Source organism: Mustelus asterias, chromosome 14 (assembly GCF_964213995.1).
Source record: "Mustelus asterias chromosome 14, sMusAst1.hap1.1, whole genome shotgun sequence".
NCBI lineage: Eukaryota > Metazoa > Chordata > Chondrichthyes > Carcharhiniformes > Triakidae > Mustelus > Mustelus asterias.
The window spans coordinates 50,263,181-50,289,427 of NC_135814.1; the positions used below are offsets into that span (position 1 = coordinate 50,263,181).

The following is a 26,247-nucleotide window of genomic DNA, read 5'->3' on the forward strand; positions in this document are numbered from 1 at the left end:
GTATAGATAGGGTGAATAGTGGGAAGCTTTTTCCCAGGTCGGAGGTGACGATCACAAGGGGTCACGGGCTCAAGGTGAGAGGGGCGAGGTATAACTCAGATATCAGAGGGATGTTTTTTACACAGAAGGTGGTGGGGGCCTGGAATGCGTTGCCAAGTAGGGTGGTGGAGTCAGACACGCTGGCATCGTTTAAGACTTACCTGGATAGTCACATGAGCAGTCTGGGAATGGAGGGATACAAACGAATGGTCTAGTTGGACCAATGAGCGGCACAGGCTTGGAGGGCCGAAGGGCCTGTTTCCTGTGCTGTACTGTTTTTTGTTGTTATACATTATATACATTGCAATCTTATGTGAAGGTCCTGTTTAATAGGGTTGAGAATAGGTCTCAGAATAGGTATAATTGGGGGAAGGGCTGGTATGGTGAAAGAATAAGCAAGGATCTCCCAGGGGGTTGGTGAGGGAACTTCCTTCCTAACAGCACTTGAGTTTACAGTGCACTAATTCAAAAAGGTGACTTGTGACTCAACACTACCTTCTCGAGGCAATTGGGGATGGGCAACAGATAGTGGCCATGACAGCGATGACTAAATCCTGTGGGGGTCTTTTCAGTATTATTTGAATGAAGTTTTTGAGCCATTTAAATGAAAAACATTTGTATGTTTGGCTGCAGGAAAGCGTGTATATGAAATATTGATATGAATAATGCAGGGTACTATGCCCTGCAATCATTTCATCAATACATTGAATTCACCTGCACTCGCAAAAATATTAAAATGTTGCGTGTCAAATATTGGTTCAAGGTTCTGCCCGGACAGCTCCTGTCAGCTAATTTGGGTGGATATAGATAGCTGACCTGGCAGAGCATAAACAACTAACTATTCTTTGTTCAGTAGATTTAAATGCACAATAATATCCATGTACTTTTTTGTGCAAATTGTTGGAATGTTGTAGCTCAGTCTGACAAGTAACTGTGACGTGTGATGTTCATTTGGTCGAACACAGTTGACTGAATCCACTTCAATTTATTGTAGCTGCAAGTATATAAAGTTTGACTACTTGTTTCTGGTCTTAGACTTCTATTTGAATGTTCTTTCCTTTTGTCTCCACAGTTTCATTGTTGTGGTTCTAATAATTACACTGACTGGTTTAAGACAACATTTGGACAGGCAACTTTATCTGTTCCATTGAGCTGCTGTATCAATGTTACTGAGTCTTGTGGAAGTAGAGTTTCCTACCAAATAGCAAATATCCATACTGCGGTAAGATTCTGTTACAAATTAGTATGATGGTGCAAGGTTTTAGAAACCACTTGCAATCATGTGCAAACTAATATGGCCTTTTCATAAGATTTTATTTTGTTTTCTAATCATTATCTATGGATACATTCAGGGCTGTACCAGAATGATGGCAACATGGATTGAAGAGCATTTTTCATTTATTAGAGGAACTGGAATTGGCTTTGGAGTCGCACAGGTAAGGACAGATTAGAATGGTGTAGGTGATTTTACTTTGGGGATAATGGAGCAATATCTGATTCTACCTTGTCATGCCAGTTTTTGGGTGCAGAGGTGAAGTGTCAGGGTAGATGCTCCACAGTGCAGAGTTCCCATCAAATGAACAAGAGGTTTTTGTGTATAAGCCAATAGAGGTTGAATGAAATCGTCAAGCAAAGTAATTCTCTGATCTTTCTAACCCTTTGGCCTGTCCACAAGCTTTGGGTGGTAGGAGATCTTGGCATTGCCAACTATATTGACAGGGAGCTGGAGCTGCTCAAAGTACCCCTTTTTTAAAAAATCCAGCTTCTCTGTAAGCTTCTATGAAACATTGCATTAAGTAGTTGCAGAAAACTAATTTGTAATTCCTCATTGACCAAATGGATATATGCCCAGGCCAACATACCTGCAGTTCTGAGGAACATTAGCAGAAAGTGTATTTTTCCATGCAGATACTGACAGCCTCATCAGCAACCCCAGAGCCAACTGCAAGTACAAGATCACTGCAACCTTGAACATTTTAACCTCTGGCTCGCTCCAGGCTGCCACAAGATATATCCATAAGATCAGCCAATTTGCAGTTTATGCTTGTATTAAACAGTTGATTTAAGACCTTAAGAAATTTGGTGACAGGATTGGAAGCCGAGAAACTACCCACAGTTCCAAGACCATCACCCAACCCCATACTAATTGCTTCCACCTTTTGCGTGGAAGCATCTTGGGGGTTGTCTGTGTGCGTGGAGTCTGCTACTCACTTATAAACAGCTGTGGAAAATGAATAATTTAAGTGAAGGTTAGATTGTACACAATGTTGAGCAGAAATGGGAGCTAGTCGTAGAAGTTTACAGCATGGAAACAGGCCCTTCAGCTTAACCTGTCCATGCCGCCCTTTTTTTTTTAAACTCCTAAGCTAGTCCCAATTGCCCGCTTTTGGCCCATATCCCTCTATACACATCTTAACTGTCTAAATGCTGTTTAGAAGACAAAATTGTACCTGCCTCTACTACTACCTCTGGCAGCTTGTTCCAGACACTTACCACCCTCTGCTAACAAATTGCCACTCTGGACCCTTTTGTATCTCTCCCCTCTCACCTTAAACTTATGCTCTCTAGTTTTAGACTCCCCTACCTTTGGGAAAAGATATTGACTATCTATGCCCCTCATTATTTTACAGACCTCTATAAGATCACCCCTAAGCCTCCTACGCTCCAGAGAAAAAGTCCCAGTCTATCCAGCCTCTCCTTATAACTCAAACCATCAAGTCCCGGTAGCATCCTAGGAAATCTTTTCTGCACTCTTTCTAGTTAAAAATGTCCTTTCTATAATAGGGTAACCAGAACTGTACACAGTATTCCAAGTATGGCCTTACCAATGTCTTGTACAACTTCAGGATGTCCCAAATCCTGTATTTGGTGTTCTGACCAATGAAACCAAGCATGTTGACTGCCTTCTTCACCACACTGTCCACCTGTGACTCCACTTTCAAGGAGCTATGAACATGTACCCCTAGATCTTTGTTCTGTAACTCTCCAATGCACTGCCATTAACTGAGTAAGTCCTGCCCTGGTTCGATCTACCAAAATGCATCACCTCGCATTTATCTAAATTAAACTCCATTTGCCATTCGTTAGCCCACTGGCCCAATTGATCAAGATCCTGTTGCAATCCAAGATAACCTTCTTCACTGTCCACTATGCCACCAATCTTGGTGTTATCTGCAAACTTACTAACCATGTCTCCTATATTCTCGTCCAAATCATTAATATAAATAACAAATAACAGTGGACCCAGCACTGATGCCTGAGACACACCACTGGTCACAGGCCTCCAGTTTGAAAAACAATCCTCTACAACCACCTTCTGGCTTCTGTTATCAAGCCAATTTTGTATCCATTTAGCTACCTCACCCTGGATCCCGTGAGATTTAACCTTATCCAACGACCTACCATGTGGTACCTTGTCAAGAGCCTTGCTAAAATCCACGTAGACAACACCAACTGTACTGTCCTCATCTACCTTCTTGGTTACCCCTTCAAAAAATTCAATCAAATTTGTGAGACATGATTTTCCACTCTCAAAACCATGCTGACTGTCCCTAATCAGTCCTTGCATCTCTAAATGCCTGTAGATCCTGTCTCTCAAAATACCTCCCAACAACTTACCACAGATGTGAGGCTCACCAGCCTGTAGTTCCCAGACTTTTCCCTGCAGCCCTTTTTAAACAAAGGCACAACATTTGCCACCCTCCAATCTTCAGGCACCTCGCCTGTGACTATCGATGATTCAAATATCTCTGCTAGGGGACCCACAATTTCCTCCGCAATTTGGCAGGAGCTTCCACCAATAATATTGTTGGACCAGATCATCAAAATTCTTTCTCATCAGTTCATTGTGTACATTATTACTCACATTCACATGCACTATTACCTCATTCCCAACCCTTTCCACAACTTGTGTTGTAACACAATCGATTGACAAACAAAGAACAAAGAACAATACAGCACAGGAACAGGCCCTTCGGCCCTCCAAGCCCACGCCGCTCCCTGGTCCAAACTAGACCATTCTTTTGTATCCCTCCATTCCCACTCCGTTCATATGGCTATCTAGATAAGTCTTAAACGTTCCCAGTGTGTCCGCCTCCACCACCTTGCCCGGCAGCGCATTCCAGGCCCCCACCACCCTCTGCGTAAAATACGTCCGTCTGATATCCGTGTTAAACCTCCCCCCCTCACCTTGAACCTATAACCCCTCGTGAACGTCACCACCGACCTGGGAAAAAGCTTCCCAGCGTTCACCCTATCTATGCCTTTCATAATTTTATACACCTCTATTAGATCACCCCTCATCCTCCGTCTTTCCAGTGAGAACAACCCCAGTTTACCCAATCTCTCCTCATAACTAAGCCCTTCCATACCAGGCAACATCCTGGTAAACCTCCTCTGCACTCTCTCTAAAGCCTCCATGTCCTTCCGGTAGTGTGGCGACCAGAACTGGGTGCAGTATTCCAAATGCGGCCGAACCAACGTTCTATACAACTGCAACATCAGACCCCAACGTTTATACTCTATGCCCCGTCCTATCAAGGCAAGCATGCCATATGCCTTCTTCACTACCTTCTCCACCTGTGACGTCACCTTCAAGGATCTGTGGACTTGCACACCCAGGTCCCTCTGCGTATCTACATCTTTATGGTTCTGCCATTTACCGTATAGCTCCCCCGTACGTTAGTTCTACCAAAATGCATCACTTTGCATTTATCTGGATTGAACTCCATCTGCCATTTCTTTGCCCAAATTTCCAGCCTATCTATATCCTTCTGTAGCCTCTGACAATGTTCCTCACTATCTGCAAGTCCAGCCATTTTCGTGTCGTCCGCAAACTTACTGATCACCCCAGTTACACCACCTTCCAGATCGTTTATATAAATCACAAACAGCAGAGGTCCCAATACAGAGCCCTGCGGAACACCACTAGTCACAAGCATCCAGCCGGAAAAAGCCCCTTCCACTACCACCCTCTGTCTTCTGTGACCAAGCCAGTTCTCCACCCATCTAGCCACCTCCCCCTTTATCCCATGAGATCCAACCTTTTGCACCAACCTACCATGAGGGACTTTATCAAACGCCTTACTAAAGTCCATATAGATGACATCCACAGCCCTTCCCTCGTCAACCATTCTAGTCACTTCTTCAAAAAACTCCACCAGGTTAGTGAGGCATGACCTCCCTCTCACAAAACCTTCGTAGAATGTTTCTTGATGTTTGCTCTCCCGGTAACCCCCCCCCTGCAATAGCATGTTTATGTAGTATTTGCAGCATACAAAAAGACTATTTGGCCCAACTGGTTAATGTCGGTGTTTTAGATTTCACACAAGCCTCATCTCTGTCCTTCTATTGCTTTCTCCTTTTGTGTTTATCTAACTTCCAGGGCTTTTCCTTGAATATATCTGTGCTAGTTGCCTCAACTACTCTTCTAACCACTCTCTGGATAAAGAATCATCTCCTGGATTTCCTATAGGACTGCCTAGTGCCTAATGTCCCTAGTTTTAGGTTCTCCCACAAGTGGATATGTCTTCTCCATGGCTGCTCTGTTAAAGCCTCTCATAAACTAAAATACCACTATTACGGTACCTTCTTCTAAAGATCCCCAGCTTCTTTGGCTGTACTTCAGTTCTGCATCATTCTAGTAATTTTTAACTTTCTCCAATATTTCTATCTCTTTATTATAATATGGAGAGAAGAATTGTTCACAGTACTTGAACGTGGCCTAATACACAAGTTTAATGTGACTTCTCCAATTCCATTTCATTCCCTAGGAATGAACCCAAGTAGCTTTTTTTATGATATTATAAACCTGCATCATTTGATGTTGTGTTATCTGTACCGAATCCCTATGCTTTCTGTTTTGAAGACTGCTGTACGTTCTACTTACTTGTCTCTGATACCTTAACAAAGGCCTTTTGGGAATCCAAATATATTACATCTAGTACAGCAGCCTATGACATTACCATCAAATCATGTGTTCAGCTCTTAAAGCAACTTGCAATGCTTTTAAATATGTAACAGTCCATGGCAAAACAATCATATTGGAAGGCCCATGACAAAATGGGTTCGGCAGTTTACATATCCAATGGCAGCCAACAATGAGAGCATTTTTTTAAAACTACAGTTATTAAATGTAAAAGTGCTATAGATTATACCTACCTGGCTAACTTATTCACTTGGTAGGAAGAATAGAAAATCATAGTTTGCAAAAGGTGAGAAACATTTAAATGTTGAGTCCCAGAAAGGTTTGGTTGACCTTGTACAGAAGCATAGCATGCAGATACAAGCAAGCTATTAAGAGGCAAATAGCATGTTGACCGAGGAAGCAGAGCTTTTAAAAAAGAAATTGCTACAGTATGTAAGGCGTCATCGAAACCACACATGAAGTAGTGTGTATAGTTATGCTTCTTGCATTGCTCCCCCCCCCCCCCCCGTCCCCACCAAAACCTTGAGAAAGAAGTGCCTTCAGGTAAGTCTGAGGATTTTGAATGAGCCTTGGAGTGGTAGTCAGCTGAAAGGCCAGGGAGGGTTAAGATTTTTTGCACAGGGGATGCATCTGGGCACGGGACCCCAGAAGCTGAAGCCTCCTTTGCTGTCCAACAGCAGCCTGCGCAGTGAAAGGCTACCTGCCTTGCCTCCATCTTTCCCTACACCATGTGAAATAATGCAATAAGGCCCTTGTGACTGGTCAAGGGTGGGCAGAATGCAGTGGGAGGGCCACCCATTTTATTTTATGAATCCCAACGTTCAAATATTCCAATAATACCCTAGCTGGAGCGTCCAGAACTAGAGGATAGAGTCTCAGGATAAGGGATTGGCCATTTAAGACCGAGATGAGAGAGAATTTCTTCACACGGAATTATGTACCTTTTGAAGTTCTCTACCCCTGTGAATGCTTGTTTTCTGTGCATGTTCAATGTTAAGATAAATATTTGAACTGGCTTGGACAGGTTAAAATCAAGGTTTTATTGAATAATGGAACAGATCGAGGGACTGTATGGCCTAGACCTGTTTCCTATGTTGTCTTAAAGTAGAAGGATGTTAGTAGAAACATGCTGTGTATTAGAGAATTGTTAAAATGACTTAAATCAATTTTTCCCTCCATAGGTTATTGGGATTTTCACCTCCTACGTATATATCAAGAAACTTCAAGATGACTATATACCGAGTTACTGATGGAAGTTTTACAGCTTATATACTAAACAATCAGAATTCTTCAATTTCCCTTTCTCTGCCCACTTCAGATTTGTACATTAGGTCTAGCTATTGAGTTCTACCCTGTTTCTAATCATTTAGAATAGTGTCTGCTTGCCAAATGTGCAGAGTGCATTTAATGTAGTTGGTACTAATACTTATGTCAATTGCTTTTATAAATTTGTGAGCATTCTTATATAAATAAAATCTTCATCCCAAACCATTTTTTGAGTGAATGAAAGTAGCAAATTGACAGTTGGACAAACTGAATCCAAACCAAAAATATCTTCAGTCATAATTTAAATTTGCATAATGCCTTAAATGTAGAAGCAGAGATGCTTTAAGTGAGGCGGGGAAAACTGAGCAGTGACTGGGGCTATGGAGGAATTTGTGCACAACTTATTATTGAACTACTGGAAGATTGCAGGTCAATGAGGATAGAGGTGGAGAGTGAATGGGACTTGATGTGAGGTTGGTTACAGAGCAGCAGAGTTTCAAATAAGCTGTATTCTCCAAAGTGGATAATGGGTAGTTATTAGGAGGCCATTGAGAGGGGACAGGGAGAAAGGTGTCAGCAACAGAATGGCCGAGAAGGGGTCGAAGCACGTTGGGAAAAATGGGAGCGGGTTCTTTGAGTCCTGAAACTTAGCTGAGGGTGAAATTAAATACAGAGCTTGTGAATGGTCTGCTCCAACCTGCAACAGTGGGAATATTATTAATGCAGTTGGTGAGGTTATGGCAGAAGCTAAAAGTAATGGTTACTGTGTTCTTAATAAATTAAAACTGTGGTCTTTTTCCTGGAGCTCAGAAAAATAGTCTGACAACTGTAAAGGTAATGGAAGAATATTAATGCTTTGCATACACGTCAAAGCTGACCCTATTAAGTGATGCTGCCAAGTGGTTTTTGGTTTTGTTTCCACCAAGAATACTATTCAGATCTCTGTTCAGCTAACTTCTGACTTGTTCTTTATTGGGAAGATTTCCCACTAATGAATGACTTAAGCTTAACTCTATGGTAGATTTCTTCAATAATTACACTTAATATATTCTAAGCTTCTAGGTAAGTGCATCTCTCTCCTGTACATGCTATTTCTTCTTCTTTTCTTGGTCTCTTCACATGAAAGCTGATGTCACTTATCATGATGCACATCACTATCTTACTACTGTAACTATTAACATCCATATCTCCCCCTCTCCCTGTATAATAGCTGTTTTAATCCTCTTTTATTCATATTTTCAAACTTCCATAAATCTCCTGTACTGTTACAGACTCTATCCAGAGTGTTCTCAGCTCTCTGGGAGGAAGTTGTAGACATGTGATTGCTTGTTTTTGCCCTGAAAGACAAACACATTGGAGTGGGGCAGTAGCTTTCCATGACTGCTGGTAGCTGAGCTGTGATCTTTACAGCAACTGAGTGAAACCTTTGTCAATGAATGAATGATTGACCCAAGAGTGAAGACTTCAGGACATGGATGATCTCTCTCTCTCTCTCTCTCTTGAACAGGGAGAGTACAAACAAATATGTTTTACAATCTTTTAGAAGTTCCTTTTTCTGAATTTCTAGGTCTTTTCTGTTTTGACTACAATCTTTTTGGATAAAAGTAAACTTGCAATTTTGCATCATCCATTTATGATTGATGTCAATTATACATGTTTAATAGTTAGTCACTTCCCTTATCTTGATGCAAATTTCTTTCCATGCTGCACATGATGCTCTGTTCGAACTAGTTGTTTTCACACCTAACCACCTTTTTTGATGTCTGAACCTTGCAATTTACTGTCTTCAGTTCAATTAAGTTATTCATCCTCCGATATTGGGGAAAACTGAAAAATATAATATTTCTTCACAGCTGTACGATCCATTTTGGTGATTCTTGGCTTTTAAATCCAAGTCTGACTGAAAAGTCAAACATTGCTGCAAAATCCAAATCTTCGTTTCAAACATAGCCAATTCACCAGGTTGATTTGCATAAAAATTGGAATGAGCCCTGCATCTGAGGTTTGATTTAGTCTCTCAAAATGAACATATTTGCATGTTGGGAGCATGGTTCTATTTTAGCTCTTGGACCTTTTTCAGTGGGTGCATGGAATGAAGAAAAACTAGCTCCAAAATTTCAACATTTACCTGTTTAGCTGTTCAGAGGAATACAATTAAAAGTGCCTGTTTTGTTTGCAAAAACAACATGATATCCATTTTAAAGAGTTACAAAATGCTCTGCCAATTCAATGCCTTAATAGCATTATATATAACTAATGGAGCTTGCTGGAATGTCTCCAGTGAAGTGAACAGGTTCAAATACCATCATGATTTACACATACAGTTCGCAGTGGCTGGAGGCTTGCAAACATTAAAGCATTCCAGTAATAGTTTCCCTCTTTCTACTGACAGAAGAAAATTGAGAAAATAAGTAGAAGCAATATTTTTCCTATGAATGAGATGTTTTTGCCATTTTTAGACATTTCTCCTCTTGAGTAAGATAAACTCACTTTTACCACCCTCTACACATTCCAGACACATTTCTGTGGCTTAGATTGTCTTGTGTTCAGTCAGCCAAATTTGGCATAAACAGCTTATCTGAAACAATCAGACTAACAAAGACACTAATTCCTCCTGACTTTAGGAATACAAGATTCATTTTACCAAGAAACCCAAAATCAATGACTGTAACATAGTGGAATTGCACAGTACCTTGATAAATGTGCAACTAATTTGCCCTGACGATTACTGCTTGGTTTAGGATTTGCGAGGAAAGAGAGGTTTGGATCTGGTACAAGTTTATTCTGACTCCAGTGTTTAATTTTCAGTCTTGCATATGTAGTGAGCTCAATATTTTCCTGAAATTAGATGTTGTAGAATAACTTTGCTAAATTATAGGCTCCATTTCAAATGAATGGAGTTGCCCCAAGATACATGTATCATCTCAGATAAATAGGGTATGGTAACACAGTGGTTATATTAGTGGAGCAGTAAGCCAGAGGTCTGGCTTAACAATTCAGACATGAGTTCAAAATAAACTTTGGCAGCTGGAGAGTTTAAATTTAGTTAAATGAATAAATCTTTAATTGAAAATGAGTGTCAGTAATGGTGACTGTGACATTACTAGATTGTTGTATAAGCTCATGGTTCATTAATGTTCTTTAGAGAATTAAATTTCTCCTCCTTACCTGGTCTTTGATTTTGATTTATTATTGTCACATGTATTAGGATACAGTGAAAAGTATTGTTTCTTGCGTGCTATACAAAGCATACCATGCATAGAGAAGGGGAGGAGAGAGTGCAGAATGTAGTGTTACAGTCATAGCTAGGGTGTAGAGAAAGATCAATTTAATACAAGGTCAAGAGTCTGATGGCAGCAGGGAAGAAACTGTTCTTGAGTCGGTTGCTACGTGACCTCAGACTTTTGTATCTTTTTCCCAACGGAAGGAGGTGGAAGAGAGAAAGTCTAGGGTGCGTGGGGTCCTTGATTATGCTGGCTACTTTTCTGAGGCAGTGGCAAGTATAGACCGAGTCAATGGATGGGAGGCTGGTTTGCATGATGGACTAGGTTTCGTTCATAATCCTTCGTAGTTTTTTGCGGTCTTGGACAGAGCAGGAGCCATACCAAGCAATGATACAACCAGAAAGAATGCTTTCTGTGGTGCATCCATAAAAGTTGGTGAGAGTCGTAGCGGTCATGCCAAATTTCCTTAGCCTCTTGAAAAAGTAGAGGTGTTTGTGGGCTTCCTTAACTATAGCATCTGTGTGGAGGGACCAGGGCAGGTTGTTGGTGATCTCTATACCAAGAAACTGGATGCTCTCAACCACTTCCACTTTGATCCTGTTGATGTAGACAGAGGCATGTCCTCCACTGCGCTTCCTGAAGTTGATGACCATCTCCTTCATTTTGTTGACATTGAGGGAGAGATTATTGTCAATGCACCAGATTCTGTATATCTTTCCTGTACTCCATCTCATCATTGTTTGAGATCCGACCCACTAAGATGGTGTCATCAGTGAACTTGAAAATCGAGTTGGAGGTGAATTTGGGCACACAGTCATAGGTGTATAAGGAATACAGTAGGGGGCTGAAAACACAGCCTTGTGAAAATGATCGTGGAGGAGTTGTTGCCTATCCTTGGTGATTGTGGTCTGTAGGTTAGGAAGTTGAGAATCCAGTCACAAAGGGAGAAGCCAAGCCCCAGGCCAGAGTTTGGAGATGAGCTTCATAGGAATAATGGTGTTGAAGGTTGAACTGTAGTCGATAAATAGGAGTCTGACATTGGTGTCTTTGTCTAGGTCTTACAGGGTTGAGTGTAGGGCCAGGGAGATGGTGTCTGCTGTGAACCTGTTGTGGCAGTAAGTGAACTGTAGTGGATCCAGGCAATCTGGGAGGCCAGAATTGATTATTGCCATGACTAGCTTTTCAAAGCATTTCATAATGATGGATGTCAGCCACTGGACGATAGTGATTAAGACACACTGCCTGCCTTTTCTTTAGTACTGGGATGATGGTCGTCATCTTGAAGCAGATAGAGACCTCATTGATGTGGAGAGGTTGAAGGTGTCTGCAAAAACCTCTGCCAGCTGGTCCATGCAGGGTTGGAGTGTTCATCCAGGTACCCCATTTGGGCCAGTCGCTTTTCATGGATTCACTTTTTACAAGGAAATTCTGACATCTGCGATGGTGACCTCCGATACAGGTTCGTCCAAAGCTTCTGGGGTGAAGGGTGTGCTCTCGCTGACCTCTTGCTCAAAATGGGCATAGGATGCATTGAGCTCATTGGGGAAGGGTGCATTGGTGCTGGCGATTTTACATGCCTTCATCTCGTAGCCTGTTACGTCTTGCAGACCTTGCCGTAGATGATGGGATTCCTTGTGGCGAGCCTGGGACTCTAGCTTGGTCCGGTACTGTCTTTTGACATCTCTGATGGATCTCCACAGATCATATCTGGCCTGCATGTTCAAGTTCATTTATTAGTGTCACAAGTAGGCTTGCATTAAAACTCTGCAATGAAGTACTGTGAAAATCCCCTAGTTGCCACACTCTGGCACCTGTTCGGGTACACTGAGGGAGAATTTAGCATAGCCAATGTACCTAACCAGCACACCTTTCGGACTGTGGGTGGAAACCGGAGCAGTCAGAGGAAACCCAGAAACAGGGAGAATGTGCAGACTCAGACAGGATCAACAAGCATTTAGAGAGGCAGACTGATTAGGGACAGCATGGCTTTGAGTGGAAAAATCATGTGTCTCAAATTTGATTCAGTTTTTTTTGAAGGGGTAACCAAGAAGGTAGATGAGGGCACTGCAGTTGATGTTGTCTACATGGACTTTAACAAGGCCTTTGACAAGGTACCACATGGTAGGTTGTTGCATAAGGTTAAATCTCAGGGGATCCAGGGTGAGGTAGCCAATTGGATACAAAATTGGCTTGATGACAGAACACAGGGTGGTTGTAGATGGTTGTTTTTCAAACTGGAGGCCTGTGACCAGCGGTGTGCCTCAGGGATTGGTGCTGGGTCCACTGTTATTTGTCATTATGTTAATATTTGGATGAGAATCTAGGAGGCATGGTTAGTAAGTTTGCAGATGACACCACAATAGGTGGCATAGTGGACAGTGAAGAAGGTTATCTAGGATTGCAATGGGATCTTGATCAATTGGGTCAGTGGGCCAATGAATGGCAGATGGAGTTTAATTTAGATAAATGTGAGGTGATGAATTTTGGTAGATAAAATTGGGGCATGACCTACTCAGTTAATGGGGAGAGTTATAGAACAGAGATCAGAGTCAGGTTCATAGCTCTTTGAAAGTGGATTACATGTGAATAATGGTGAAGAAGGCATTCAACATGCTTGGTTTCATTAGTCAGAACATTGAACACAGGAATTGGGACATCTTGTTGAAGTTTTACAAGATGTTAGTAAGGCCATACTTGGAATATTGTGTATAGTTCTGGTCACCCTATTAAGGAAAGGATATTATTAAACTAGAAAGGGTGCAGAAAAGATTTACGAGGATGCTACCGGGACTTGGTGGTTTGAGTTATAAGGAGAGGTTGGATAGACTGGGACTTTTCCCCCTGGAGGGTATAAGGCTTAGAGATAGTTAGGTAGGGGAGTCTAAAACTAGAGGGCTTGGGTTTAAGGGGAGAGACACAAAAGGGTCCAGTAGGGCATTTTTTTCACTCGAGGGTGTTTAGTGTCTGGAACGAGCTGCCAGAGGCAGTAGTAGAGACTGATACAATTTTGTCTTTTTAAAAGCATTTAGGCAGTTGCATGGTTATTAGAGGGATATGAACCAAATGTGGACAACTGGGACTAGCTTAGTGGTTAAAAACTGGGTGCCATGGACAAGTTGGGCCAAAGGGCCTGTTTCCATGCTGTAAATCTCTATGACTCTGTCAGTGACCCAAGCTGGGAATCTAATCTGGGTCCCTGGTGCTGTGAGGCAGCAGTGCTAATCACAGTGCCACCAGCAACATAGTTGACTCTTGACTACATGCTGAAATGTCCTAGTAAGCCACTCACACGGCTACAAAAAAAGGACAGACCATCGACTGGACACCAGGCATGCTCAGCACAGAAAATGTTGTAAGGACCTCATCACTAACATTTTGGGGACTTTGTGGGATAGTTTAACTTGCAGCAGACATATTCACAGAATTGAATCATACCTTACAGCCAACATCCCAGATTCTGCTGTCCCATCCCTGGGTATATCCTGTCCTACTGACGGACAGGTGGCAGTACTGGTGTACAGTCGGAGGGAGTGCACTAGAAGTCCTTAACATTTGCATTCAGACTCAAGTTTCATGGTATCAGGTAAAAGATGGGCGAGGAATTATCATCTATCATTCTCAGCTGAAGCATCAATACCTCCTGATATGGAAAGCTACATGGAAGAAGCCTTGAGAGTAGCAGGAATGCAGAAGGTACTCTGCTTGGTGACGGATATTGAAATTCTCCGAGAATAGCTCTGTAGCACCATTACTGACAAAGCTGGCTGTGTCCTGAAGGAGATTGCTACTAGACTAAGCTTGCAGTGGATGGTGAGAAAACAACAGGGAAAACCCTACTTGACCTTGTCCACATTTATCTACCTGTTAGAGTATTGGTCAGAGTTATTTTGTAGATGCTTGTCTCTATTTTCAAAGTTAAGGAATGATTCAAAGGAGCTGGAAAAAATTAAATTTTTTTGGATAATAACTAAAATATCTTTCAATAAACCTGTTGTGCATTACTTTGAATTTACGTGTGCAAACCACATTTTTGTTTAAAACCCACAACCCCTAACATAGTTAGGAGATTACAAAAATAAAATTGGCGATGAAACAAAGTAGAGAAAAAATATCATGGGTCCTTGCACGTCAAATATTAGAAGGCTGAGGAAAATTAACAACAGGATTAAAGATTGAACTGCCAGTGAAGGAAGTCCAAGTAAGGATAAAAATAAATATTGGGCTCAACATGCCCATTGATCAATGTTGGAAACTGGGAAGTTAGGGTGAGGGGCCAAAAATTCGATTTACACCCATGAATCAGAATTCTATCTTCCCAGTCCTGTTTTACTGGCGAGAATGGCTTCGCACCCAGAAATGGCTTGAAGCTCATTGCCATCCGATTGCCTGGATCTCCATATCATTAGAGAGTCCGGCACAGCTGCGTGACGGCACTCTGGTAAGAATCACTACTGGTCTCCACCAGTGGAGACCAGATGCTGTGGCCAAGCCAGATTAATCAGAGGCCACCGAAGCCCTTGGTGGTCAAGGGCATTGCCTGGCAGTGCCCATTGAGGATCATTGTGTCATAAGGCTTAGCTTGGTGATGAAAAGGAGCAATTCAGAGTATGAATAATTAACTAGCGAAAAGCCAACTTCAATGGGGTAGGAATAGATCTGATCCAGATGGATTAGATTCAAATTTTGGCTGGTAAGAATGTAACTGAACAATGGGATACCTTTAAAGAAGTGTTTAAGCACAGTCAATGTATATTCCAATGAAAAGGAAAAGGTAGGGAAAACAAATCCAAAAAGATGTAGCGATTAAGATAAAGAAAACAATTCTGCTTGTGATAGATGACAGGTGGATGATACAATTGAAACAATGGTTCTATTCTCTCTCCACAGATAGTCAAATCTGTTGAGATTTTGCAGCATTTTCTGTTTTTGTTTCAGATTCCAGCATCTGCAATATTTTGCTTTCAAATTATGGTACTCTTCCCTTGTGTATTCCTAAACCTTCTCCAAAAATATGAATACTCCTGTTTCCTTATCCCCATAACTCTCTCCTCTCTTTGTGATGTCAACCCCTGAGCAACTTCCCATCTAAGTTCACACCTTAGATTCCTTCTGCACTTCTACCATATCTCATTCAGGCCTCAGTCTTCTCTCCCTTTCGCCAACTGAAGAGCTGAAACTAAAGAACCGAAAACTTGTGTGGCTTTTGCTACCAAATAAACCTGTTGGACTTTAACCTGGTGTTGTTAAACTTCTTACACAGGTTACATATGCATTTGTGTATGACCATGAACAGAACATGCTAATGCCTCTCAGCAGAGCTTGGCCTCCAATTGTCTTGGAACTGTGGCTAAGCTATTCCGGGCTTCCCCACAGTTCCAAGACTCCATTCTGCTGAGACCATGTGGTGTCAGAGTGCAAGGGCCACCACACATTTAAAAAATTCATGCACACCTTCCATTCGTTGAAACTAAGTTTGGGATCTGGACACTGGACAATTCCAACCACCAGTGACAGGCCTGAGCGCTGCATCACTCACATAACTCAGGAATATTGACATTGCTGCTGGAATTGAGACATTATGTGCAGGAACAAAGTGGCAGGTACACCTTTTCTGGAAGGGCCTGCCATAATAGAAATGACACTTCCACAGCATGAACTTCGCCGTCAACAGTAAGCTTGTCTGGTATTTGTGACTCCCTCTGTGGGATGAGTGAGCACCCCAGGACTGCATAGCTCACCCTAACAAGAAATCAGCATGCCACAAGACATAGGATCAGAGACCCATCGAGTATGCTCTGCCATTCAATCATGACTGATACTTTTCTCATTCCCATTCTCCTGCCTTTTCCTCATAACCCATGATCCCCTTATTAATCAAGAACCTATCTATCTCTGTCTTAAAGACACTCAATAACCTGGCCTCCACAGCCTTCTGCGGCAAAGAGTTCCACAGATTCACCACTCTCCAGCTGAAGAAATTCCTCATCTCTGTTTTAAAGGATCGTCCCTTTAGCCTGAGGTTGTGCCTCTGGTTCTAGTTTTTCCTACTAGTGGAAACATCCTCTCCACATCCACTCTATCCAGGCCTCACAGTATCCTGTAAGTTTCAATAAGATCCCCCGTCATCCTTCTAAACTCCAACATGTACAGATCCAGAGTCTTCAACCGTTCCTCATATGACAAGCTCTTCATTCCAGGGATCATTCCTGTGAACCTCCTCTGGACCCTTTCCAAGGCCGGTACATCCTTCCTTAGATATGGGGCCCAAAACTGCTCAGAATACTTCTAATGGGTTCTAACCAGAGCTTTATACAGCCTCAGAAGTACATCCCTGCTCTTGTATTCTAGCCCTCTCGACATGAATGCTAACATTGCATTTGCCTTCCTAACTGCCGACTGAACCTGCACGTTAACCTAAAGAGAATCTTGAACAAGGACTCCCAAGTCCCTTTGTGTTTCTGATTTCCTAAGCATTTTCCCATTTAGAAAATAGTCTATGCCTCCATTCCTCCTTCCAAAGCGCATAACTTCACATTTTTCCACATTGTATTCCATCTGCCACTTCTTTGCCCACTCTCCTAGCCTGTCCAAGTCCTTCCGCAGCCCTCCTGCTTCCTCAATATTACCTGTCCCTCTACATATCTTTGTATCATCTGCAAACTTAGCAACAGTGCCTTCAGTTCCTTCCTCCAAATCGTTAATGTATATTGTGAAAAGTTGTGGTCCCAGCACTGACCCCTGAGACACACCACTAGTCACTGGCTGCCATCCTGAAAAAGACCCCTTTATCCCCACTCTCTGCATTCTGCCAGTCAGCCAATCCTCTATCCATGCCAGGATCTTACCCTTAACACCATGGGCGCTTAACGTATTTAACAGTCTCCTATGTGGCACCTTGTCAAAGCCCTTCTGGAAATCTGAATAAATTATGTCCACTGGTTCTCCTTTATCTAATTTCCTTGTTACCTCCTCAAAGAATTCTAATAGATTTGTCAAACGTGACCTCCCCTTTACAAAGCCATGCTGACTCAGTCCTACTTTATCATGCACTTCCAAGTACTCTGCGATCCCATCTTTAATAATGGATGCTAAAATATTGGCATTGACTGAAGTCAGGCTAACCAGCCTATAATTTCCCATCTACTGCCTCCCTCCCTTCTTAAACAGTGTGTTACATTAGCTACTTTCCAGTCCTCTGGTACCCTCCCTGGCTCCAGTGATTGCTGAAAGATCACCACCAATGCCTCCACAATTTCCTCAGCTATCTCTTTTAGAACCCTGGGGTGTAGTCCATCCAGTCCAGTTGACTTATCCATCTTCAGACCTTTCAGTTTCCCCAGAACCTTCTCCTTAGTGATGGCCACGACACTCACCTGTGCCCCCTGACTCTCCTGGAGCTCTGACATCCCACTGGTGTCTTCCACCAGTACTTGCATTAACATACAGCAGACATCTAAAGCCATTAGAGAAGTATCACCAATAGTGCCTATGCAAGAGGCTCCAAATACTAGGGCAAGAAAGGGGTCCAACAGCAGCATCCTCTATCAAGTGAATTTGTCCATCATTGAGGTGCTGATTATTCAAAGTCAGCTCCACTGTCGTCCATATGCCTGGCACCAAACTTCCAAAGAAACTGCTTTACTCTGAACATTTCACAGCAGGAGACTCCCAAAAAGACAGAAGAAACACTTTAGGGATGCTTTGAGGACATTCTTAAAGAAACATAGAAACATAGAAGATAGGAGCAGGAGGAGGCCATTTGGCCCTTTGAGCATGCTCTGCCATTCATTACGATCATGGCTGATCATCCAACTCAATAGCCTAATCCTGCTTTTCCCCCATAACCTTTGATCCCATTCGCCCCAAGTGTTATATCCAGCCGCCTCTTGAATACATTCAATATTTTGGCATCAAGTACTTCCTGTGGTAATGAATTCCACAGGCTCACCACTCTTTGGGTGAAGTAATGTCTCCTCACCCCCATCCTAAATGATCTACCCTGAATCTTCAGACTGTGACCCCTGGTTCTCGACTCCCCCACCATTGGGAATATCCTCCCTGTATCTACCCTGTCTGATCCTGTTAGAATTTTATAAGTCTCTATGAGATCCCCACTCATTCATCTGAACTCCAGCGAAAACAATGCTAACCTAGTCAATCTCTCCTCATACATCAGTCCCGCCATCTCTGGAATCAGCCTGGTAAACCTTCGCTGTACTCCCTCGAGGGCAAGAACATCCTTACTCAGAAAAGGAGACCAAAACTGCAACAACACTGAAGGTGTGGCCTCACCAAGGCCCTGTACAATTGCAACAACATTGCAAATGTTGCAACAAAAGAGGTCAAACACACCCTGGCTATCAAGGGAGAGGCACTGAACACATAAAGAGATTTTGGAATCATGCAGGGGCAAAGTCAAGGAGTCTGAGGGAGCAAACAAACCCACCTGCCCCATGTGAATCTGCAGATCTCACACTGAATTCATCAGCCTGATGCACGACAATCGAGCACGAGACACAAGGCTTCTGTAATTGAAGGCTTTTATTGTCTAACAATGGAACTATTTAAACACGAGTACACCATTCCAGACTGGAGGGGTCCCGCCCGAGCAGAGGGTCTTATACCTCTCCCAGGAGGCGGGGCCCGACTGGGATGTGCCACAACAGCAACCACCACAGGTATATTAATCCCACAGTGTAAACACCCTAGCCCAACAACAACATTATAACAACCCCACAGTGTGAACACCCTAGCCCAACAACAACATTAGAATAACCCCACAGTGGTAACCAACGATGGTTCACCACACAGCCTTCTCTGAACCCATTGAATTGGAGTGGAAACAATTCATCCTTCATCCTGAGGGACGGCCTAAGTCTGCCTTCTTATGGTCATGTATGTGAATTTTCACCTCGCTGTATTTCATACAATCGATTTGTTTACAGATAGCACTGCCTTTTAAGATACAGTAACATAAAAAAATCAAAGGAGGTATATAATGTTTCAAATTATATTTGGTTTCCAAGTATCTTTATACTTCTTTACGAACCAGGTTTTCCAGGTGTTTCCTTTGCAGTCTAGACATTGCTCAGACTGTGTCCCATTTTTCCATATCTTTTTAAAGATGTTATCCTGGATATTCTGTTTTTCTTGCCTTTCTAATCCCTTTTGTCTGCAAGTTTCAAATAATTGCTTCAGGACGACTTCTAGATTTTAGCAGACTAAGACCAGGTGGTATAATTTCATATATGTGCTCCATTAATTGCAGTGGGTATATTTATGGACTAAATCATCTGGAGGATTTTTCTTTTAATAAGTAATAATTTTTATTTGTTCAAGATCTGAAACTCTAAATTAGAATTTCACATTTTAAACAATTGATCTTTAATATAGTTAGGTTTGGATATAAAATATATGTTTAACATTGTTAGTTTGCTGAAAGTGTTCTCGATTAGCTGAGAACAGCTTGGAAACATCAAGTACCACAAGTGTTAAATGCTCCATTGAGCATCCAGCCATAAACAAAATAATCATTTTAATTAAACAAATGTGAAACAAGATCAAAGAGAAACAATGGAGTAGTGCAGAAGACTCTGGTCAAACATTCATCCTTTTATCTGTGGCAGCTACAATTCAAATCCAACATAGACATAAAAGGGCAAATTTTCATTTTGAATGTTAACCGTGTTGTGAAAATTTATTCTGGCCTAGAATCCTGCTTGGAGTTCGTAAAATGACTTTTAAAACATTATTTGAAATCTACAGTGTCGTTTATGTTTTCAGAAGCTGTTAGGATAGTAGATGCTGCAAATCTGAAAGGAAGGAAAAATTCCAGAAATACTCCACAGATCTCACAGTATCTATGGAGAAAGCAGTAGAATTAATGGGAAACTTTCCATCTACCCAGTGGAAGAGCTTTCCGTCTGCTCTGTGAAGGAACTTTCCCCCTGTCCTGTGCAGGAGCTTTCCATCAGCCATTGACAAGTGTTGGTAAGATTTGCAGGTTGATAATCAATCTGTTTTTCTGTGTTGTGAACACACTTTCCTTGGCCAGCAAGTCCTGGGGGTGAGGCTCAAACCTGGGGCTTCTAGCTCAGAGGCAGGGATACTACCCCACTGCACCTATAAATCTACCAATAGGCCTACGGCAGGCAGCAAGAATGGGAGAGTCTCCAGGTCAATCAGCCTTAATGCAGAATGCACTCTCAAGCTGTAGCCTTTGGTGACAGGCTGGTGACTGTTCCAGGAAAAACTAACAACAGCAACAGACATAAGTATGTGTTTCATAGACATGGAAAGCTTTTAAGTCTCAGTAGGTTTCATGTAATAAAACATTCCAAGGTGTTTCATGAGAACATACATGATAAAATATTGCACCAAGCTATTTCAGGAGTCCAAAGATGTGCACATTAGGTGGATTGGCCATGCTAAATTGACCCTTAGTGTCAGGGGATTAGCAGGGTAAATACATGGGATAACAGGGATAGGACCTGGGTGGGATTGTTGTCGGTGCAGGCTCAATGGGCTGAATGGCCTCCTTCTGCACTGTAGGGATTCTATATTGTGTCAGATGACCAGTTAGTCAGACCTCCAATTTTAATTCTCCAACATTGGTGGCCACACCTTCAGGTGCCTAGATCCCAGGTTCTGGAATTTTCTCCCTACACCTCTCTATCTTGCAGTAAGACATTGGCTGAAATTTTCCCGTCTTGCCATGGGAATTGTAATGGGTGAGAAAGAAAATTCGGCAGACCATTCAAAGGTCTGTTGCGATCAGGTGGGAAATTCTGGTCTTGGGGTGTGCGCGGCCGGAGAATCCCACCCACTACTTAAAACCTACCTTTTTGACCTGATTCGGTCAGAATTCGATGCAGATATCTGTATAGTGCGTGATGCGCGATTAAATCACTCGGGAGGCTAGAATGTACCCGGGAAATAAAGGGTTTTATTACTGACAAGAATGGAGCACACTATATACAATACAATCCCAGACTAAAGGGTCTCCAGGCAGTGCAGTGACCTTTATACTTCCCCTGGTAGGCGGAGCCAACTGGAGTGTACCACAGAACAATATCAACAGGTAGAACAGCCCAACCCTAACACCAACAGTAATTACAGTTACATATCTACAAACCCCATAGTGCTGACCATCCATGGCTCAGCACTCATAGTGGTAACCAACTATGGTTCACCACATTCACCCCTCCTTTAAAAACATAGGCCGGTGGGGCAATAAAAACAGAACAACTGTTCATATAATCACAAGTTCAGTCGTATTGGAGGACCGCACCGTCTCTGCGACCTCCTTAACACTGGCAGGAACGCCGGTTCTGGTGACCGTGTGACCTTCTCTCCAAGGCGGTGTCCAGTGACTCCTCCAGTTCCTCACGGACAGGTGAACCACGAGGTGGCGACAATCTGCTGGACTCGAGCACGCCTCGAGGTGGTGACAATCTCCTGGACTCAGGCAAGCTGTACACGGGAGTAAGAGGATTAAGTGGTGGTCCCGATACTGCCCGCGCCGTGTCAGGAGGGGAGATAAGGGTCGGGGGGTCCCTAACTAGGGGTGTGGGAGCGACTGGGGTGACCAAGTCCCCTGCTGGCGCCAGATCTCTAATAGAGACCGTGTCCTCTCGCCCGTCAGGATATGCCACATAGGCATATTGAGGGTTGGCGTGGAGGAGATGGACCTGTTCAACCAAAGGGTCGGACTTGCGGGTCCTAACATGCCGCCGCAGGAGGACAGGTCCCGAGTGCGTCAACCAAGATAGTAATGAGGTCCCAGAGGAAGACTTCCTAGAGAAGGAAAACATCTTCTCATGTGGAGTAGCGTTGGTTGCCGTACACAGGAGTGAGCGGATAGAATGGAGCGCATCAGAGAGTACCTCTTGCCAACGGGAGACTGGAAGACCTTTGGACCTCAACGCCAGTAAGACAGCCTTCCAGACTGTAGCATTTTCTCGTTCAACCTGTCCGTTACCCCTAGGGTTGTAACTCGTAGTTGTACTTGAGGCAATCCCTTTTGAGAGCGAGTATTGCCTCAAGTCGTCACTCATGAATGACGAGCCCCTATCACTGTGGATATAGCTGGGGTAACCGAACAGGGTGAAAAGATCCCGTAATGCTTTAATGACCGTGGCAGTGGTCGTATCAGAACAGGGAATGACAAAAGAGAATCGTGAGTACTCATCAATCACATTGAGGAAGTACACATTCCGATCTGTCAAAGGAAGGGGGCCCTTAAAGTCCACACTCAGTCTTTCAAAAGGGCGAGTGGCTTTAATGAGGTGTGCCCTGTCAGGTCGGTAGAAGTGCGGTTTGCATTCAGCACATACCTGGCAGCTTCGGGTTATGGACCTGACACCCTCCACTGAGTAGGGTAGATTCCGGGCCTTTACGAAATGGAAGAGCCGAGTGACCCCCGGATGGCAGAGATCATTGTGGAGGGCCTGTAATCGATTCTCCTGCACACTTGCACATGTTCCACGCGACAGGGCGTCTGAAGGCTCATTGAGCTTCCCTGGACGGTACATGATATCATAATTGTAGGTGGAGAGTTCGATTCTCCACCTCAAGATTTTATCATTTCTTGATCTTACCCCGTAACGTGTTGTTGAACATGAACGCCACGGACCGCTGGTCCGTGAGCAGGGTGAATCGTTTTCCCGCCAAGTAATGGCGCCAATGCCGAACGGCCTCCACAATGGCCTGGGCCTCCTTTTCCACCACAGAGTGTCGAATTTCGGGGCCTTGGGGGGTGCGAGAGAAAAAGGCGACGGGCCTGCCCACCTGGTTAAGTGTGGCGGCCAAGGCGAAATCCGATGCATCACTCTCCACCTGAAAGGGGATGGACTCATCAACAGCGTGCATCGTGGCTTTCGCGATGTCGGCTTTTATCCCTTCAAAGGCTAAGCGAGCCTCTGTTGCTAGGGGAAAGGAGGTAGACTTGATGAGCGGACGGGCTTTGTCCGCGTAATTGGGAACCCACTGTGCATAGTAAGAGAAGAAGCCTAAGCATCTTCTCAGTGCTTTGATGCTAGTGGGCAGGGGAAGTTCCAGTAGGGGACGCATACGGTCTGGATCAGGGCCAAGGACCCCGTTTTCCACCACGTATCCGAGAATTGCTAAACGGCGCTTGCGAAATACGCACTTCTCCCTGTTGTAGGTCAGATTCAGGCGAGACGCAGTGCGTAAAAATCTAAGGAGGTTGGCATCGTGGTCCTGCTGGTCATGGCCGCAGGTAGTGACGTTATCCAGGTACGGGAAGGTAGCCCGCAGCCTGTTTTGGTCCACCATTCGGTCCATTGCACGCTGGAAGACCGAGACCCCATTCGTGACGCCAAAGGGAACCCTTAAAAAGTGATAAAGGCGACCATCCGCCTCAAAGGCCGTGTATTTTCGGTCCTCTGGGCGAATGGGGAGCTGGTGGTAAGCTGACTTCAAGTCAATGGTGGAGAACACCCAGTACTGCGCAATCTGGTTGACCATGTCAGATATGCGCGGGAGAGGATACGCATCCAGCTCCATGTATCTATTAATGGTCTGACTATAGTCTATGACCATCCGGGGTTTGTGTCCAGTTTTAACCACCACTACTTGCGCTCTCCATGGACTAGAGCTAGGTTGGATGATCCCTTCCTTGAGGAGCCGCTGAACCTCAGATCGAATAAAGATCCGATCCTCAGCACTGTAACGCCTGCTCTTGGTTGCGATGGGCTTGCAGCCTGGCACTAGATTCTCGAATAAGGATGGTGGGGTGATTCTGAGTGTCGAGAGGCTACACGTGGAGCGCGCTGGGCAATTTGGAGGCTGCTGTGCTCCCACTGAAAGTGGAGGGAGCGGCCCATCATACTGCAGGGTTACACTCCTCAGGTGGACCATAAAGTCTAGTCCCAGGAGCATCGGAGCGCAAAGGTGCGGTAACACAAGGAGCCTGAAGTTCTCGTAAACTGTGCCCCGCACCGTCAAGTTGACCATGCAGCTCCCTAGCACGGTAACAGACCGGGACCTCGACGCCATCGAAATTGTCTGTCTGACAGTCCGTACTCGGAGACCGCACCGTTTCACGGTGTCAGGGTGAATGAAACTCTCCGTGCTCCCGCTGTCAAACAAACAATGAATTTGGCGTCCGTTTACCTCCATGTCCATCATGGACTTGTCGAGTCTGTGAGGCTTGGCCTGGTCCAGGATGATTGACGCCACCGTCGGATCTTGGGTGCCGCTGCAGGCAGCTGAGATGGTTGATGATGATGACCCCTGCTGGTCGTCCGCGGTCGGTGCCGACCAAAATGGCTGTGCCCATGGATCGCACGTGGTCGATGTCGCTAAAAGTGGCGGCCCCTGCAGGTCGCACATGTCTTGCGTCTCCGTCGTCAGGAATGGCGGCGCTCTGGAATCGCACGTGGTGGAGGACCTCGAAGACACTGGAGACAAGGAGACAGGCTCAGGAGAATCACACGCCGCACTGCTATGTTTGGAGGGTGGTTTGGTCCTGCAGACTTTGGCAGAATGCCCTTTCTTTCCGCACGCGGAGCACAATACCGTTCTGGCTGGACATCGTTGCCGAGGGTGCTTCGCCAATCCACAGAAGTAACACCGCGGGCCTCCTGGAGCTGCCGCCGTCGTCAGGTCCGAGGTTGGGAACACAATCGCGCAGTTTTTCGGAGCTGCTGAATAAAGCAGAGTCGGTGGCTGTACTTGCCACGATGTTCCCACATGGTCGGTGGGGTACGTTTCTAGGCTTCTGGAGGCCGTCTCCATAGCGTCAGCCAATTCCACTGTCTTACCGAGGTCTAGGTTACCTTGCTCTAACAGCCGGAGGCGAATGTACAACGAGCCGATTCCCACCACAAACGCATCGCGGATCAAGTCGCTCGTATACTGGGCCGCCGACACTGACTTGCAGTTGCAGGCTCTGGCTAGCTGCTGGAGTTCACCCAGGTACTGTTCTGTCGTTTCGCCGGGCTGCCGCCGTCGAGTGGCTAGAAGGTGTCGAGCATGGATCTCGTTTGGCGGTTTGTTGTACCGCTTCTTAAGTAGTTCGATGGCCCCTTTGTAGTCTTGGGCATCGCGGATTGCTAAGTATACGGTGTCGCTTACCCTCGCGTGGAGGACCCGCAGTCTATCGTCGTCGTTTTGAATGGCTGTTGAGGCATCGATGTCGTCTTGAAAACACTTTAACCAATGGTCGAAAGTGTTCGACGCTCCTGCCGCACGTGGGTCTAGTGTCAGCCGATCGGGTTTCAACATTTGCTCCATGGTTTTCAAAATTTTGTCAGTAATAAAATTGATGCGCGATTAAATCACTCGGGAGGCTAGAATGTACCCGGGAAATAAAGGCTTTTATTACTGACAAGAATGGAGCACACTATATACAATCCAATCCCAGACTAAAGGGTCTCCAGGCAGTGCAGTGACCTTTATACTTCCCCTGGTAGGCGGAGCCAACTGGAGTGTACCACAGAACAATATCAACAGGTAGAACAGCCCAACCCTAACACCAACAGTAATTACAGTAACATATCTACAAACCCCATGGTGCTGACCATCCATGGCTCAGCACTCATAGTGGTAACCAACTATGGTTCACCACAGTGCGCAAGAAACAATACTTTTCACAGTATATTAATACATGTGACAATAATAAATCAAATCAAACCTCATTCGCTGGATATCTAGCCATTTTGAATGTGCATCATCTGTCCCATGAACAGTCCAGTGCAATCTATGTGCAAACACGATAATGGCTGACCCAGCCACTCCCACAGATGCATATTTGCTGGTGGCAGCAAT

At 44.2% G+C, this 26,247-nt stretch overlaps 1 protein-coding gene across 1 annotated transcript in view; it reads left to right on the forward strand.

Annotated features, from left to right (window-relative positions):
* Positions 1 to 7,215, forward strand: part of LOC144503393 (CD63 antigen-like) — a 38,860-nt gene extending 31,645 nt beyond the window's left edge. The window contains exons 5-7 of the mRNA XM_078227703.1: positions 1,112 to 1,261; positions 1,392 to 1,475; positions 7,147 to 7,215. Coding sequence (XP_078083829.1) covers positions 1,112 to 1,261; positions 1,392 to 1,475; positions 7,147 to 7,215 — 303 coding nt within the window. The remainder of the gene's footprint in view (positions 1 to 1,111; positions 1,262 to 1,391; positions 1,476 to 7,146) is intronic.
* The last annotated feature ends 19,032 nt before the right edge of the window (positions 7,216 to 26,247 follow it).